Source organism: Sander vitreus, chromosome 1 (assembly GCF_031162955.1).
Source record: "Sander vitreus isolate 19-12246 chromosome 1, sanVit1, whole genome shotgun sequence".
Taxonomy (NCBI): domain Eukaryota; kingdom Metazoa; phylum Chordata; class Actinopteri; order Perciformes; family Percidae; genus Sander; species Sander vitreus.
In genome coordinates this window covers 21,203,421-21,220,166 of record NC_135855.1, presented here as the reverse complement: position 1 = coordinate 21,220,166, position 16,746 = coordinate 21,203,421, and the positions used below count along the sequence as shown (strand labels likewise).

The window sequence follows — 16,746 nt, the reverse complement described above, 5'->3', positions numbered from 1 at the left end:
ATAGTCAACAACTGAAAGACTCTGACATGTAAAAGCACACAGAATTAAAGCACATAGAATTAAAATAGCAGAATTTAGAACATCAAATGCACACTAAAGCAGGAAAGCAGTATCATTAAACAGAAGGTAATAGAACACAACTTTATTGAAACAGTCTCAACCAATAACATCAGCGTACAAAGAGGTGATGGCGCAAGAGGTGACAGAGGGGTAAAAAAAAAAAAAAAAAATGCCTTCATGAAAATTATAAGATCAAGAGGAAAAAATAGCTGACAGCACATGGCAGAAGAAAATCATACTCATGTAATCAGATCAACAGTGGCAGGGTATTTTTTGCATTTATTTTGTACAAAAAATAAATTAATGAAATCTTTCAAGTTTACAGGAATATCTATTTGTTGTTTATATCACAGACTTGTTGATAATCCTACATGTGGTAAAGTTCAGCATTTCGTGTTAGAACATTGAGCTGATCTAGACCAAAGCTGACTCTGATAAGTAGGCCAAGAGTTAAAAAAATAAGATTACCAATGAGAAACAAAACATTGTTATAAAAGTGAGTTTGGGGCGAACACATTCAAAAATCCTGAATGTTAAACGTGGCGCGACTTGACGGTCTTTAGGATCCTTTAGGATCGCATTGCTTGAGCATTTCCTCTAGACAAACCTCGAGGTCCTTGGGCAGCTCCCCGCTTGTAGTTTGGCTGATATCCCTCCTTGAAGAAACAACAGGGATTTACAATAAACTGTCCATCTTACAAGTTTTTTGGTAATATTATAATAATGAAATGAACTCTTACCCGCTGGTAGGTGTTATTGGAATAGTCCCGAGACGTGTTAAATTGGGTTTGACCATAACCACTGCTTGGAGCGTTTGAGAAAGGAGGGCGATAGCCTTCATATCCCCCTTATGACAAAATACATTACAATGAACAGTTGACTTGAGTAATGTCAACATGTATTGTGTCATTACAGTGAATCATGAGGCCACACGACAACTTTATCTCTGTAAAACATTGTTTGATGCTTGTACCTCTAAATCCATTGGAGGAGCCCCGGTATCCGTTCATCATGCCGCGGCCGTTCCTGGGTCCACCCCTGGGCACAGCCCTGCTGTTGTAAAAGGACTGGCCCGACTGTCCAAACACTGCGCCTGGAGGGGACTCTTCATTGCCTCCTGCTGAGGGCATGACCTGGTCTTGGGGCTGGAACCCACCAACAACTGGACAGAAACAAACAAAACAGGAGATTTTTACAAGTCTATGATGCACTGTAGGGTGGTTAGCTATGCAGTTTAAAGTGGCCATATTATGCTCATTTTCAGGTTCATAATTGTATTTTGAGGTTGTACCAGAATAGCTTTACATGGTTTCATTTTCAAAAAACGCCATATTTTTGTTGTACTGCACACTGCTGCAGCTCCTCTTTTCACCCTGTGTTCAGGTCTCTGTTTTAGCTACAGAGTGAGACCTCTCACTGCTGTAACATCTTGTTGGGAGGCGTACATGCGCAGTAGCTAGGTAAGATCACATCATCTAGCTAGCTGTTTCTACAACTTCAGTAGTACAAGGCAGGATTAGCTGGGAGACTTCTTTTAAACGAGGGCGCACTTCCAACTTTGCGTGAAATACCTGCAGAATAGGGACATGCAAGTAGTTCTTTTGTAGATTATGGTGAACTAGTGTGTGTTGTAGCAGTGTTTTGCCATTCAGAACGAGCTAGCATGCTACGGTTAGCCACCTCGTTTCCGCTAGTGACGTAAAAAGCTGTGCAGATTTTGAACAGCTCACCTGGAGACTGAAGGCAGGACACATTCAGAAACACGCATCTCACTCAAAACAGCATGGATGGATTTTTTTTTTCTCCAAAGTTTGTATGTGTGTGGAAGCACCAGAGACACAAAATAACACCCCAAATCCCAGAAAAAGTGTTTTTTTCATAATATGGGCACTTTAAAATAACTTTATCCAAGCTTAAAAAGATGAAGCTCTATGCCCCATGGCATGCTGATCGACTCCTATTTCAGCTTTATTGTCACCGAAGGGATATCATGTCTTGCAACACGAAGCCCCCTGAAATCCTAACATTATTTTTACCTTGTGCACACAAAATATTTCACTGTACACACAAGATATTGTCTATTAACATAACATATTGATCGTACAAGATAAAATATCTTTATTGGTTAACGGAGCTCTATACAAATCCATAAAAAGAAAAAAACTTTGAAATGTGTGCAAATTGTTCCTCTTGACGGGGCTTTCAGACCAAAAAAAGCAATCCGGCGATTGGCCGCAGGGTTGTGTGGCTGGGGCAGTGTCAATGAAACAACCCCCCTTTCTTGTTGTTAGGATTAATAAGCAGTAATAAGCGATAAGCAGTTGTGTTTCCTGATAACTGTACGGGATTCTCACCCCGCCTCAAACCATAGCTCAAAACACACCGACAAGTCTGATCACCGATTAGTGGTCTCTCTTTGCCAGACCTTCCCTCCACAGCGCTGCGAGTCCACACAGCATTCCAGGATGGGAGAAAAATGTGCTCTGGTTTATTGGCATTTCTTTAAACCAATCACAGTCGTCATGGCTGGTGCTAAGCACCGGGAAGAGCCACGGTGCCGCTGCAAAATAGCCTCGGGAAGGAACTTGTTTTGGTGGAACGTGTACGTTCAAAAGTTGTTTTAGTCTTGCAAAAGAAAACTCAGACTGGACAGATAGTCTAGCTAGCTGTCTGGATTTATCCGGCAGAGATCTGAGGAGCAGTTAACCATAATAAAATCGACCAGAGTTTAAATTTCCAACACAAAGAAAGCAGAAGGTACCGTACATCCGGCCGAAAAGAGCGAAATCCGACAGAATTTCCGGCGGCACCGGAGCAATCCCGGAAGTGGAACATTGTGGATATTGACTACATGATTGGCCACCACAGCGTGACGTGGGGTTGTGTTTTTCAAAAAGTTGAGTCGGTCTTAACTTTTCGTTGCAGGGCCGCTGCGTTTTTTGGAGTGTCCCCCCCTGCGGCAACCCCCGCCGCAGCCTAAACGCAATAACCCCATTCAAAATAAATGGAAAGCATTTTTGTCGGACCGGCAGGTGGCTGAGGCAGGCTGTCTGAACGCGGCCTAATACTTACGTATACTGGCGGGTGATGCCAAAGAAGGTCAGAGAGATATGCAACCAGCCAAAGCTATACCCTCACCTGGCTGTAATGTCTCCTGTGGAATGTCAGGCTGGTCTACAGTACACTCTGACTGGCTGCTAAAGCCCGGTCCGTAGCCACCAGGGAACTGGCTGAGCTGCTTCAGAGGATCTGCTTGGCCATCAGTGGCTGGAGGTACAGGTGCATTCAGATTAAATACCTGAAGGGGGAGAAACATTTTCTGTATCACAATTACCATAGAATATTTGGGGACCACGATTAGCGGGTGTGGAACATGAGGGGACATGTTAAATCGTTGTTTAGATGGGGCACAAATAATCAACCAGTTTTTTTACTGCTACTAATATGCCATGTTAAATGGCCTTAAATATTTGATTTACTTTGCTAACCCTTAACTTGTACAAACAAGTACGGAACCGGACAGCGTCCAACAGAATATATTAAATAAGTCCAAACATGTTCACCGGTATATTGTTTACTTAGACCCAGATCGAAGGCGTACCGCTTGCACTGACTGGAAGGGCGCAGCGTTGACATTGATTCCTCCAGTGTGGGTGGGTTTGGAGACAGGTGGGAAAGCAGAGGACAGGGAACACGGGGCTGGGGACTGCTCAGATGACAGAGACATCAAGGCCTGGGGGGGGAATTCAGAAGGCAAGGAAACAATGATTGCGGAGAGGTCAGAGGGAGTGATAGGGATCTTAGGTTTTTCACCTTAAATCTACATTATCATCATATATAAAATATCTCCCTGTAATTCATAGTACAGGTGCTGGTCATAGAATTAGAATATCATGAAAAAGTTGATTTATTTCAGTAATTCCATTCAAAAAGTGAAACTTGTATAATGTATACATTCATTCCACACAGACTGATATATTTCAAGTGTTTATTTCTTTTACTTTTGATGATTAGAACTGACAACTAATGAAAACCCCAAATTCAGTATCTCAGAAAATTAGAATATTGTGACAAGGTTCAATATTGAATATTGACCTGGTGTCACACTCTAATCAGCTAATTAACTCAAAAAACCTGCAAAGGCCTTTAATTGGTCTCTCAGTCTAGTTCTGTAGGCTACACAATCATGGAGAAGACTGCTGACTTGACAGCTGTCCAAAAGACGACTATTGACACCTTGCCCAAGGAGGGCAAGACACAAAAGGTCATTGCTAAAGAGGCTGGCTGTTCACAGAGCTCTGTGTCCAAGCACATTAGAGAGAGGCGAAGGGAAGGAAAAGATGTGGTAGAAAAAAAGTGTACAAGCAATAGGGATAACCGCACCCTGGAGAGGATTGTCAAACAAAGCCCATTCAAAAATGTGGGGGAGATTCACAAAGAGTGGACTGCAGCTGGAGTCAGTGCTTCAAGAACCACCACGCACAGACGTAAGCAAGACATGGGTTTCAGCTGTCCCATTCCTTGTGTCAAGCCACTCTTGAACAAGACACAGCGTCAGAAGCGTCTCGCCTGGGCTAAAGACAAAAAGGACTGGACTGCTGCTGAGTGGTCCAAAGTTATGTTCTCTGATGAAAGTACATTTTGCATTTCCTTTGGAAATCAAGGTCTCTGAGTCTGGAGGAAGAGAGGAGAGGCACATAATCTACCTGCACACAGTGCCAAAGCTACCAGTACCTGGTTTAAGGACCATGGCATCCCTGTTCTTAATTGGCCAGCAAACTCGCCTGACCTTAACCCTATAGAAAATCTATGGGGGTATTGTGAAGAGGAAGATGCGATGCGCCAGACCCAACAATGCAGAAGACCTGAAGGCCACTATCAGAGCAACCTGGGCTCTCATAACACCTGAGCAGTGCCACAGACTGATCCACTCCATGCCACGCCGCATTGCTGCAGTAATTCAGGCAAAAGGAGCCCCAACTAAGTATTGAGTGCTGTACATGCTCATACTTTTCATGTTCATACTTTTCAGTTGGCCAACATTTCTAAAAATCCTATTTTTGTATTGGTCTTAAGTAATATTCTAATTTTCTGAGATACTGAATTTGGGATTTTCATTATTTGTCAGTTATAATCACAATTAAAGAAATAAACACTTGAAATAAATCAGTCTGTGTGGAATGAATGTATACATTATACAAGTTTCACTTTTTGAATGGAATTACTGAAATAAATCAACTTTTTCATGATATTCTAATTATATGACCAGCACCTGTAATTAAAATCATGACATGTCAGAGAGCATAACATTTAATCCACGTTGCAATTGCAAGATAATACAAGAAATAACCACGAAAGAGTGGTCAAAACAACCACTTCCTGTTGGTGCTTCCACTCTACTTACTTGCGAGGATTCCTGTGGTCCAGGCACTGCACTCGTTTGAGAATGTCTGGATTCTGTGTGGGCTGTTTGGAAGAAAATAAAACATTGGGGGGGGGAAAGTTACGCATGGTGCGTCAACAAAGTTACGCATGGTGCGTCAACTGGTGCATTACGCTTTTAGAATTATATGTATAGCCCGATTACAGCCACGAGCTGTAACAAACAAAGGCTTGCTGCAAAGCAAATCACTCCGCCCAAGTAGCAGAAGTAGCAGAGCTTCGCCTTTCTGAGAATATAGTTCCCGGTTTGTTTACGGTTAGAAGATGGCTCTGTCTCATGTTACGTTGTTTTTTGTACACGCTGTGACTCTACAAATCACAACATGTAAACAGGAACATGTTGGCGTTATTTTGTCACTTATTTAGAGCAGTGGGCTAGTTGGAACCAGTTACCTGCAGGTTCTGTGCTAGGCTAAGCTACCAGTGGAACCGTCAGACAGTGTTACAACACGCATGGACACGAGAAGGGTATGTATCGACTCGTCTTACTCTGGGGGTTACGGTGAATAAGCTAAAGTCCCAATAAGTCGGCGTGTTCCTTTAAAAGTTCGGCCCGACAAGGCCCGAGCCCGACAGAATTCGGCCCGAGCCTGACAAGTAAATTTTGATCGACAGCTGTTTAAAAGCCTGAACCCGTTTACAGCCCGACATTATTCAAATGTGCGCACGCTAGGGGAGCAAGATATATCGACTCAATATCGCGGTATCATGTTGCGCGATATTATACCTAAAGTCTCACAATAATTATGCGATATTTTGTTTTATTTGTGAAGCGTTGTATCCCGCCCGACATGCACCCAAAGAGTATAGACGTAACTGCTGCAGCACAACGTTCTATTGAGTTTCACCTCTTGTTACGTCTATACTCTTTGATGCACCTCTCGAAAAATACACATCACTTGGTAGCGTTGCATTCCCCCCCGACTCATTTCCTGGTTCTCCTTCTCCATAAACAACATGAAATCAAGGAGAGGGTTAACTTTTCCTGCTCCAGATTTCCCACCGTGGTCAGAAAGAACAGGGGAGACACTTTGTTTCTCTCACTATGACTGGAGTCGCTACTCGCTCCGAAGAGATCGCAGTCACTCTCTCTCTCTGATCCCTCGCTCCATCACTTTATTGGTACTCACTTGAAGGGCAGCCCAGCTGCTGTAGGTCAACAGTCTGTACGGGCTTCATTGGCTGGGCGGACACGATAGCTGGGTCCAGAGCCTGGCCATCAAACTCCAACATGGAGTCCTAGGAAAACCAAACAAAAGTAAATGTATTACTGGGGCCATGGATCAGATGTAGGGACAGTGCAGGAACAAAGGGAATTTGGACACTACCCTTTAACTCATTTGACATACTCAAGGCAGTGAAATGATTCAAGATTCAATGCTGAGGCTGGCTGAGTCATCTTTTAGATCTCTTCCTAAAATACTTTTATTTTACTGGAATTTGCTTTATCATATTTTATTCTTAATCTGTTCCCATTTAATATCTTTTACCTAAGTTTTTTCCATTTCACTGTATTATTGTTGGTTTTTAAGTGTGTTGCTATGTGTGAGACATTATAATTTAGTTTCTGAAAAGTGCCCCACACTTTACTCAAGTGTATCACAACAAGACACTGGGTCCACACTTGTTCTACAGAGTCCTTTCTGTACCTGACTGCTTGACAGTAACCTCCATTTGAAAGGAGACAAAGCTTTCACAAGGGTTGGGTACCGTTCATTTTTACCACCGGTACCTGAAATTCGGTTCCAGTACCCAACGGTACCTTTTCAGTACTTTCCCTCTATAATAAAAATAATTTCAGTTGTAAAAAATAACCGCGGCCACTTTCAGCTCGCCATTATATTATATTGCAGTGGACACTGTCTGCATGGAGTTTTGAAAAGTGTAACGACACTTGCAACCGCTTTATCGCCATTGCTGTGACTTAAACTGCAGAGGCGACATAGCTTTGCTCCTTTCGCAGCTCTGCGTGTGTGTGTGTGTGTGTGTGTGTGTGTGTGTGTGTGGGAGCCCCGCTCTCTGTCAACATGCAGGAAGCACAGATATGCTCGCGCTTATAGGTACCAAAATTTAGCACCGTTGGATTTAACGTGAATTGGTCCGCGGCAGTACAGACGTAATTCGGTCGGTACCCAAAAAAGTACCGATTTGGCACCCAACCCTAGCTTTCATTACATTAATCAATAAAAAGGTATGTCTCAATGTATGCATAACACATTAAAAGGCCCTGACACACCAAGGTGACCGCCGGCCGTTGGTCCAAGATGGGCGCTGCGACCATTGCCCTAGTTTGTGTGGCGTGTCCCACACTGCCACCACGCTTTGGCCATTTTCGGCCGATTAAATCGGTGTCGGCCGAACAGCCAATCCATCTGACTGGATGTTCAGCTTGAAAACGGTAGTGAGGAAAGCAAACAAACGACTGTGAGAGCGCACACATAAGGCTCCTTCCATTTTTCATTTCATCTATCAATCCAAAACACATAAGAGCTGTCAAAACTGGCCAAAAATTACGTTTTAATTTTCCTTAAAAAACAAACAAAAGAAAAACAGGTTTGAACGATTGGAATAACTATTTTTGCACATTGTGTCCATAAAATGGCAAACGTACAACGAGATATACATAACTACTTGTGTAGGTATATATATTTTAACAAAACATGCATTTTAAAAGATCTCTACATACCTACACATTACAAAATAAACTAACGTTAATAAACAAATATTCTATACCATCAAATTTAATATAAAGAACGTAATAGACCTCCCTCTCTCTGCACCCTCAAGCTAGCTTACTAGCCAGCCAGCCGGCCTCTAAATTGGTCAAAATGTAACAACTTAATGTTTCATTTAGTTTGTTTCATACGAAAGCACATTGCTATCGCCATATGAGTGACAACCTTGTTTGGCTAATTTTCTGAAAGGATGAAGGCATGATGGGTGGGTGGAATTAGCAAGCTAACATTAGCTAACAAGCCAGTAGCCGACCGTTCGAGCTTGGCCGCTCACACCGTAGGGAGAATTCTTAGTGGCGAGAACGGATGACAGCCCAGGAGATGGACAGTCTGGTTAGCCAATCTCCTGGTGTCCGCTGTCATCCGACGGCTAGTGAACCGTAGGCTAGGCGCTGCTGATTCGTGCAAACGCCGTTTGTTGCGGGTATCATACGTACCAACGTTTGTATTCCGTTTCCCTTTTTGAATGACGAATAGATTACCGCCGCCTGCTGGTATGGACAGTTATTTTCTCTCACTCATGCACAGAACGTACGTGGTACTTGGCCGTTGGCTGTAGTCTCTGCGATGTGTTGCTGTGCTAATTTTTGGCCAAGACAAAAGGCGCCGTGGGCCGACGTGAGGCGACGCCACAGTCGGCATTCGTCGCCACTAGTTTTTGGCCCTCGGTTGGTGTGTCAGGACCTTTAGTAACAGTACCGAGCTGGACAGTACAGTATATGCTGGACCTTTTTACCTGCATGAAGTTGTACGTCCCTTGCATTTGGGCCATGAGGTCTTGCACTACCTGCTTCCTGACCACTGGGTCGGCGGGCGGAGGGGGAGTGCCATGGTTCACAGTTACGGTTGGTTCTGTAGCCAGCTGGGCAGGGGGCTGGTGCTGGAGGGAATTCACCATCTGTTCAACACACAGACACATGTGACAGGCACATTAGAGTACATGCAAATACAAGCTGTTGAGAAATCTGCACAGTGGCATTAAGAACTGTGGTGATGCAGTAGTGTAGTATTACCTGAGCCTCCACTGTCCACTCCTCCACTTGGTCTTTGTCTGTACTGCTGTACGTAGTTTCTGGAATGAACTGTCTGTTTACAAACTATAAAACAAGAAATAAAATAAAAAAAGTAAGAAAATGTAATAAACCAAAAAAGAAAAAAACAACTTTCAAATGCAAAGTTGTGATATGTGGGATTTGTTATGCATTATTCATGCAACCTTCAGAAATCTCACCTCTGTGGTTTCCACTGGAATTGGCTCCGTGTATTTTTCAGTAGCTGTTCCTTCTGGAGAAAAAAGCAAATGTGACGACACTGTTCTTACTGAGGAAAAGAGACAGATATATATAACCTATCTGCTAATGTGTTGTTAGTTACCAGGTTCTGATGGCTGCTTCCCAGCCTTAGACTCAGCCACCACAGTCTGCTCCTCCTGTTCCTGTTCTTCTTCCTCTTCCTCTTCGCACACCCCATTCTGATGAGTTTGTGCTCTGTCAAAGTAACCACTCAGCAGCACTTTGTCCAGAGAGTCCTTCAGTGACTTGTCTGGAACAAAGACAAGAGTGACAAGTCAAAACAAAAAGCATGGCTTAATGGTAAATGTATACCCAAATGAATCGGGTTTATGTGGTGGGGGATCGAGTGCCATGAAAATACTTACATGTTGTCCCTGCCACGGCCTTGTCTCGGCCGTCAAGCAGTTCCCACAAGTGTACCGAGGCCTCTTCATATTGGTCAGTCAACCTGCAAGATACACAACAGGGTAAATATACAATTTGGGAAAATGCTATTGGCCCTCCGTTTCAATATCCTTAATTGCTGAGCTTAGAAGTTAAACAAATGCGCCCATTCACACACATAACCATAATTTAGACAACATATATAAGCAGTGATAATTATACTGTGCCCACTGCACACTTAAATATTAGTGGCACCTCATACCTGACGTCATAGTTCCTATCAGGTCCCACCAGTTTGTATAACTCATCAAGGGACGTGAGGTCAGCGTCAGTGAGCAAAGTGGAACCAGTCGCATCAGGCCGTTTAAGGTCCTGCCTGACACTGTCATCTCCCAACTGGTCCAGTAAAAACTGAAACTCCAAAACTGTCTTCAGCCGCCGTTGTTCCATCTCCTCCCGCTGCAGCTGCTCCCGTCTAGCCGTCTTCTTCACTGCCTTTTGAATCTGAAGACACAGACAGACACACACACACACTTTGGTGCATTTGGTTTCAAAAACAAATCATAACCTTGTCAAGTTTCACCCTGTACATTATTGCACTTGTAAAGTCTAAAGTGAACAGAGTCTAACAAGTACCGCTGATCAATGCCAACCACTCTCCTGTTCTCAACGACCTCCAATATTTCAAGCTTTTCTAAGGCAGTCTGTATTCAGTAAAATCTTGTCATGGTGGGTTGTTATGATATGCAGCCTCAAGTCTTATCCCTGGAGTATGGTATCAGTTACTACAGGTCGTGGTAACCGTGATATTTGTAAGCAAGATCTTGATATAGAATTTGCTTTTAAAAAGAATGGGGACTGAGAAAGAATACAGAGTTCCCTGATTTTGTAAGCACTAAATGTTACTCAAGAGCCATATCACACCGCGCAAACATTTAAAATAAATGATAACCGATAAGCAAGTTATGAGAACAATCTTAACTCAGGACTCACCTCTTGACCCAATGCCAGGAAGCTTTTTTGTAGTTCTCGAGCAAAGTCAAGGTTGTTGGCGATCTCCTGGTACTTTGTCAAGGCATCCTTCAGGTACATCATGGAAAGACAATTGAGATTTGTGTATCAATTTAAAAATGGATTTCCCTCTAATAGAACAGGATACAGTAACAGATATAAATGCACTGTTTTCCAGAATGTTGATAACACTGATGGGATTTTAAAAAAAGTATCTGTTATTATTTGTTATTTTATTATGTAGGTGTAAAAGATTTCATTGTGATTACATTGGAGCAGATTGCAATAAAACAAAGCTGTATACAAACTAATAGTGTCTTATCTTACCAGCTGATCCTGATTCAGTTGTTCTCCCTTACTCTTCCTTGCCTGACAGTCATCAAGTTTGGACTGTAAGAATTTTGAGAAACATGAAATGAAAAGATAGATGACAACAGCAATTGCTCTCACACAGTTGGGCGAGAGAGCCTTAATTATCAATGTGTTTTTTTAAAGTAATTGTGTATCTAGTAGTCTGAATAGATTTTTTTTTCATACACAAGTTATAGCAGTAAGGACAAACTAGGCCCAAGACCTAGGATTGTAACCAAGACATACAAATAATTAGGGATGCACCGATCCGACTTTTTCAGTCCCGATGCCAGGGCTTTGTGCATCTGTCGATACCCGATACCGATCCGATACCGTTGTTGAATTAATAATACACTGTATACCTCCCACCTTCCTTCCATCATGTGGAAGAGACTAAAAGGCACCAGACCTTCCTAACTAAACATTACTTTCCTAACTAAGACAAAATAACATAGATGTAATGTATTGAATTCTTATTTATTTGTACACTCAACTCTTCCAGCATGCGACACACGTGCGACAGAGGGAAAAAAACTAACAAAACTGGACCGGCCTGGGGATCTGTTAATTTTTCCGATCCCCGATCCAGCTATTTTGTCAATATCGGGACCGATATCCGATCTTAATATCGGATCGGTGCACCCCTACAAATAATTGGCTGCTGCTGGAGGCAAACTCTCTGAATCTTAAAAATCTAAAACAGTATTTAGTAGAATGTTTAGGCATTTCTGACCAAGGTGCTATGTTTTGCCAGCATAAAAAAAAACAGGGACAGGCTCAGTTGCTGTTCACTGACAGGCAGTTAACAATGGTTAGCATTCACAACTTACTAGAAGAGTAAGTAAACCCTTACTTAGTACTTAGTAAACCCACTGACATACAGTGCCTACTCTAACCTTTCTCAACTTACAGTAGTTATCTTCATCTTTGGTCTCCCAAATTAGTAAGAGGTATAAGTATGTCATATCCTATGGAAAAAAAAAGCCTGAGGACATTGACTACAACCCATTCAAACTAAACACAAATATAACACACTGCTTTGAATAAAACAAGAAAATAATGCAGCGACACATTTTCTATTCTACTGAACTAGAAATACCTTTTTCTTCTCCATATTGCGAACCTTCTTGTCAATCACAGCAAGAACCTGTTTCATGGCCTCAGAATTACTTCCATTTCCCAGGTCTGGAATAGCAGACTGGACAGCATTGTTGCCAACCATCGCTGAAGGCATCTATGGAGAGAACATTTATTAAACGCATTAAAATATTTTACATTGTCAGTCCTGAGCATAGGCAGCGACTATATCGATGTAGAAGTCCATCTTTTGTAAGGAGTGCACACGACATGGACTGCTCTATTCTAAACACCTAATGATAAGGCAGACGAATTAGGGTTTTTGTCGTGCTGTATAGACAACTGATACTTTTTAACAACTGCCGTTTCTAATTTGGATATGTATTACTAATACATGTACAGACATGTCTAAGTCATTATGTTAACATTTGTATTACTTTATAAGCCGTTTGTTGTGCCAATACAATGTAACAATAAGATAATTGGCATTAAGACAGGGTTACAATTTTCAATTATGTGTATTATATTGAGACAAATAAAAAGCATTTGAGTGCTACAAGGGCTCTCTGAGTATGTATGTATGTATGTGTGTGTGTGTACATGGATCTGTGTGAGAGGCGCTCAGGAAACATTTACTAATAAAGCCTTCTATACTGCAGAAACAGCTTCCTTTTCTATTTCCATTTTCAGTTTTTGTAAACATTGTCATTAAATCGCATTTACTCTAGTCCCGAACGACAGCCACCAGACTCATATGAAGGAATCTGACACTGAGGTTACCCAGAAGGACCCAGGATGATGTTCATTTTAAGTACCGTTAATGTTGGTATGTTTCAAACAGCGCTGGCATTGCTTTGATTAACTTAATGTATTTAATTTCGTCTAGGGTTTACATCAGGATACTGTAGCCAGACTCAAAATCATAACACTGGGCCAGGGTGTGTGATACCGATGTGATGATCGAGCAAGTCAAACCTCTTTGATTTGGGCAAAGGAACGAATAAAACAGGTTATTATGGTTAACCTTAACTTACCCTGCTAAGGAATAGCATCTTGTCAGTTGCTAGCTAAGTAACTTAGTTAATGGTTAACGTTAGTTGAGATCAGATATTTGTAAAGAGGCTGAACTAAATTAGAAATTTGACAAAGGAAGTAAGTACAAGTTAAAATGTCGGCCTATTTAAAGTTAAAATCCATAGCTAAAGTTAGCTTTCTTCCAGACACCGGCTAACCTTATTTACAGATGCTAGCAATAACGTTACGTAGATAACTAGCTAGCTAACGCAATGTCAGTTAACGTTGAAAAATCTTAGCCTTTCACTTAGCTACGTTAACGTTACATCAAATCAAATCAATTTAATTTAATAAGCAAGCACTGGTCCTTATCTCCCTGTCCCATTGTTAGCTGAGAAGCTAGCGTGGCCGTTTATAAAACCCGAGGTAACCAGGGGTCAGTTAAAACTAAATCAATAAAAACAGTTAACGTTATTTTAGGTTCATACAAAAGAAATGTCGTCGAAATAACCTTTTTAACTGTGCAGAACAAAGACCATCTCGGGACGCTGCGACTAACGTTAACGTTACTCGTTTTGTACAGGCGTCTCGACTAAAGACGATTTATTAAACAAATACAGGTTTAACAGCCATTTCTTGATGATGACATTAATCCCATACCTTTATACTCTTTGTCTTCAAAGAGATTTCTTTTGTCGGATTTAACGTTGGCTGTAAAAGAGTAGTATCTTTTAATTTCAGTCGTATTTTTCTAGTAGGATGCTCAGGCTCACACTAGCCACTGTCTGACTAGCTGCTGCTGATGAGCTAGCTAGCTAACTGTAGGCGAGTATTTCTTTCCCAGGATGACGAAGGCATATCCCGCCCTACTCTGACTTACTCTGAATCTGATTGGCATATCCAGGCATCAATACCCTAACCTAACAAATCCCACTCTTGTTGCCTAAACCTAACCAACCCAACCAGAGCAGGTAACGAGTATTGGCCAATCAGAGAAAGAGTAGGGCGGGTCATGCCTTCCCCATATTGTCGCCATCACCATCCTTGGAAAAATTATTGGATTCCATGTTGGATTCGCTAACGTTAGCGGCTACAAGGACCCCTTTGCTAACCTCAAGATTGCCTGACAGTAAAATATATATTAACATGGATAGAGTAGTCATCATCCTACATAGAACTGATGGTGCAGCACTTGGTGTGGCTGCATCCCCCCCTCCATAACCCTCTTTACATTTTCTTTATATTACTCCTTCTCTGTCAAAAGTGATTTCACCTTATTCATGGGAAAGTGTGTCCATTATGTAATGCACTTTTTGTTTTGAATGCTTGCTTTCATCTCAAAACAGACAAATATGTATGAGACCAAAATGTATGTGGAAAAACAGAATTTTAGAAAAACGTTATGATGAAATACATTCATGATGAAGTGCCCCTTCCCCAACAAAAAGCCAATTTATATTTATAAAGAATGATTTCTTTTAAATTTTATTTAGTCAGTTAACTGTTCAGTTAGGCTATATTTTCTGCAAACCTTTTTCAGTTTTAAAGCACTCACCACACTGCAATTCTGGTGGGGAAGTAATCAATGCTTTATTCTTTTCTTTTCTTTTTGCAGTGAATTTTAAATATATTCAGTCTAAATATCCCTACTGGAAGCAGCCTATAAAATACCCATTAAGTGTTAGTTTTTAAAAATGAATGAATGTAAATTCTCAGAAAAAAAATACTTCAGCCCTGATTGTTCACACACAGTTTCCCTTTGCAATGTGTTGGAAGACTGTCATTCTTGAACTTTTAATTTCCAAATCATCACTACTATTTGAATATCAATGCATCATGGAAATGTATGCATTATAAACAGAGTGTAAACTCGGGTTAAAAGAAAAGAAGGTCCTCTAGTCCATCACATGATCTCTCCTTCAGAACTTACAATTGTAGAAAGGTAAATCTCAGGATGAGATAAATTAATGAAGGTGACGGAGGACATTGATGTTCAGACTGAATAAAAAGCCTAGTGATAGCAAAGCATGAACAGAAGATGGCGCAGGTGTCCAATATATTTGAAGAGCATCAGCATCAGGCTTAAAAGGTGCTGAAAAACCATCTCTTAACCAAGTCCTGTAGCTGCCTTCTTAGATGGTCCTTGTGTGTTAAATTGGTTTCTTTTGTTTTTTTTCCTGTAATTTTGGGTCCAGAGGGTACAATGAATCAGCAGTGATGTGGTGATTTGCACATCAACACATGGTTGCTGATTCACTAGTAATATTACTGACACACTAGTAATAACTGCTGAAATGAAAGAACTTGCAATGTTGTACCACATAAAAAATACTACCAAGCCAAAACACAATCCAGTACACATGTGTACTAACAGTGGTGCTGATTTATTACTCATGTCTTAAAATCAACAGATAGTATAAACAACTTAATACTGGAACATTTTACAAATTAAAAATGTTTTGCAATTACACACATTGCATTAAGACATTTTTAGGCAGAATTGAGTTGATACATTTGAATATTTTTTTCCCATCATGGCTGTATAATAAAGGATTCAGAAACATAATTTATATTTTGAAAGTTCGGATCTCTCACACTTTGCATCATATGGTAAAATAACAGCATATGAGAGCATCAGTATATATATGAAACCTTCAGAGTTTCAGACCTTTTCAGTGAACTTCCACACTCAGCTTTCACACCTCCTTTATGATCCGATCCCTGTGTCTCTCTCTCTGTTCAGTGATGGGTATGTCTATAACCAGTGAGATGGGGGCGTTTGGATATCTAGCTCCTTTCTCTGATGTGGGCAGCTGAGTAATGGCTGTACATCCTTCAGTGCTCCTCTCCTGCAGCACATCTGACTGGATTAAATATGTGCAGAGGATTTATTGGCTGAAAAACCACAAGAGCCCCACAAACACTTTGGCCCCAGACCACTTGTAGTGCAAGGCAAGCACAGGAATTCATCTGCAACCCTTCTGGCTTCCCCTTTCTCTATTTCCACCCTCCATTTCAAACTATGTATCTTTACATGTTTTTGTCCATGAACTTTTCTCACACTCTCATTTATCTTAACCATACTATTATTCCATTTTTATTTTTATTTTATGACAAGTCACAAGAAACACAGAGGTGAAATCAGGATCTTGGGTGTTTACAGACTTTTCGAGGGGGATGAGGAGCTTTTTCCATTCAGAGCCTCTCTTAAATTAGTTGGGCAGCATTAATAATTCATGGCCCAGATGTGTTACAGACAGATTACAAGCATCTCCACTTAAGTACCATCGTTATCATTATTACAGCTGGAGAATTTTATTCACCATCTTGCAATTTGCGATTCATGGGATTGAGGTTTGATCTTTGATTGTGGTTCAAGA

The 16,746-nt window shown here is 41.2% G+C and overlaps 1 protein-coding gene across 3 annotated transcripts; it reads right to left on the bottom strand.

The window, feature by feature from the left end:
• Nucleotides 1-127: 127 nt before the first annotated feature.
• Nucleotides 128-14,177, bottom strand: caprin1a (cell cycle associated protein 1a). Of its 3 annotated transcripts, none has more exons than XM_078247780.1 (17): nt 14,027-14,177; nt 12,375-12,509; nt 11,252-11,314; nt 10,907-10,993; nt 10,176-10,417; nt 9,895-9,977; nt 9,612-9,779; nt 9,469-9,521; nt 9,251-9,334; nt 8,974-9,135; nt 6,633-6,741; nt 5,465-5,526; nt 3,662-3,793; nt 3,199-3,358; nt 1,034-1,222; nt 801-907; nt 128-716 (listed from the first exon to the last, which is right to left on the bottom strand). In XM_078247780.1, the coding sequence occupies exons 2-17, from the start codon at nt 12,507-12,509 to the stop codon at nt 630-632; spliced, it is 1,923 nt and encodes a 640-aa protein (XP_078103906.1). In that variant the 5' UTR covers nt 14,027-14,177; the 3' UTR covers nt 128-629. The 3 variants fall into 3 exon arrangements, with proteins under 3 accessions (XP_078103906.1, XP_078103915.1, XP_078103924.1); XM_078247789.1 differs by lacking the exon at nt 14,027-14,177 and adding an exon at nt 13,878-13,932; XM_078247798.1 differs by lacking the exon at nt 3,662-3,793.
• Nucleotides 14,178-16,746: the final 2,569 nt, after the last annotated feature.

Bases quoted from the DNA above. Each gene is read 5' to 3' on its own strand.
- caprin1a (XM_078247780.1), bottom strand. From the start codon at position 12,509: ATGCCTTCAGCGATGGTTGGCAACAATGCTGTCCAGTCTGCTATTCCA. The intron at 5,527-6,632 runs GTGAGTACCAAT...TCTTCCAAACAG, and splicing joins GCAGCTGGGCTGCCCTTCAA to CCCACACAGAATCCAGACAT. The intron at 3,359-3,661 runs GTACGCCTTCGA...CTCCCCCTTCAG, and splicing joins CCTTCCAGTCAGTGCAAGCG to GTATTTAATCTGAATGCACC.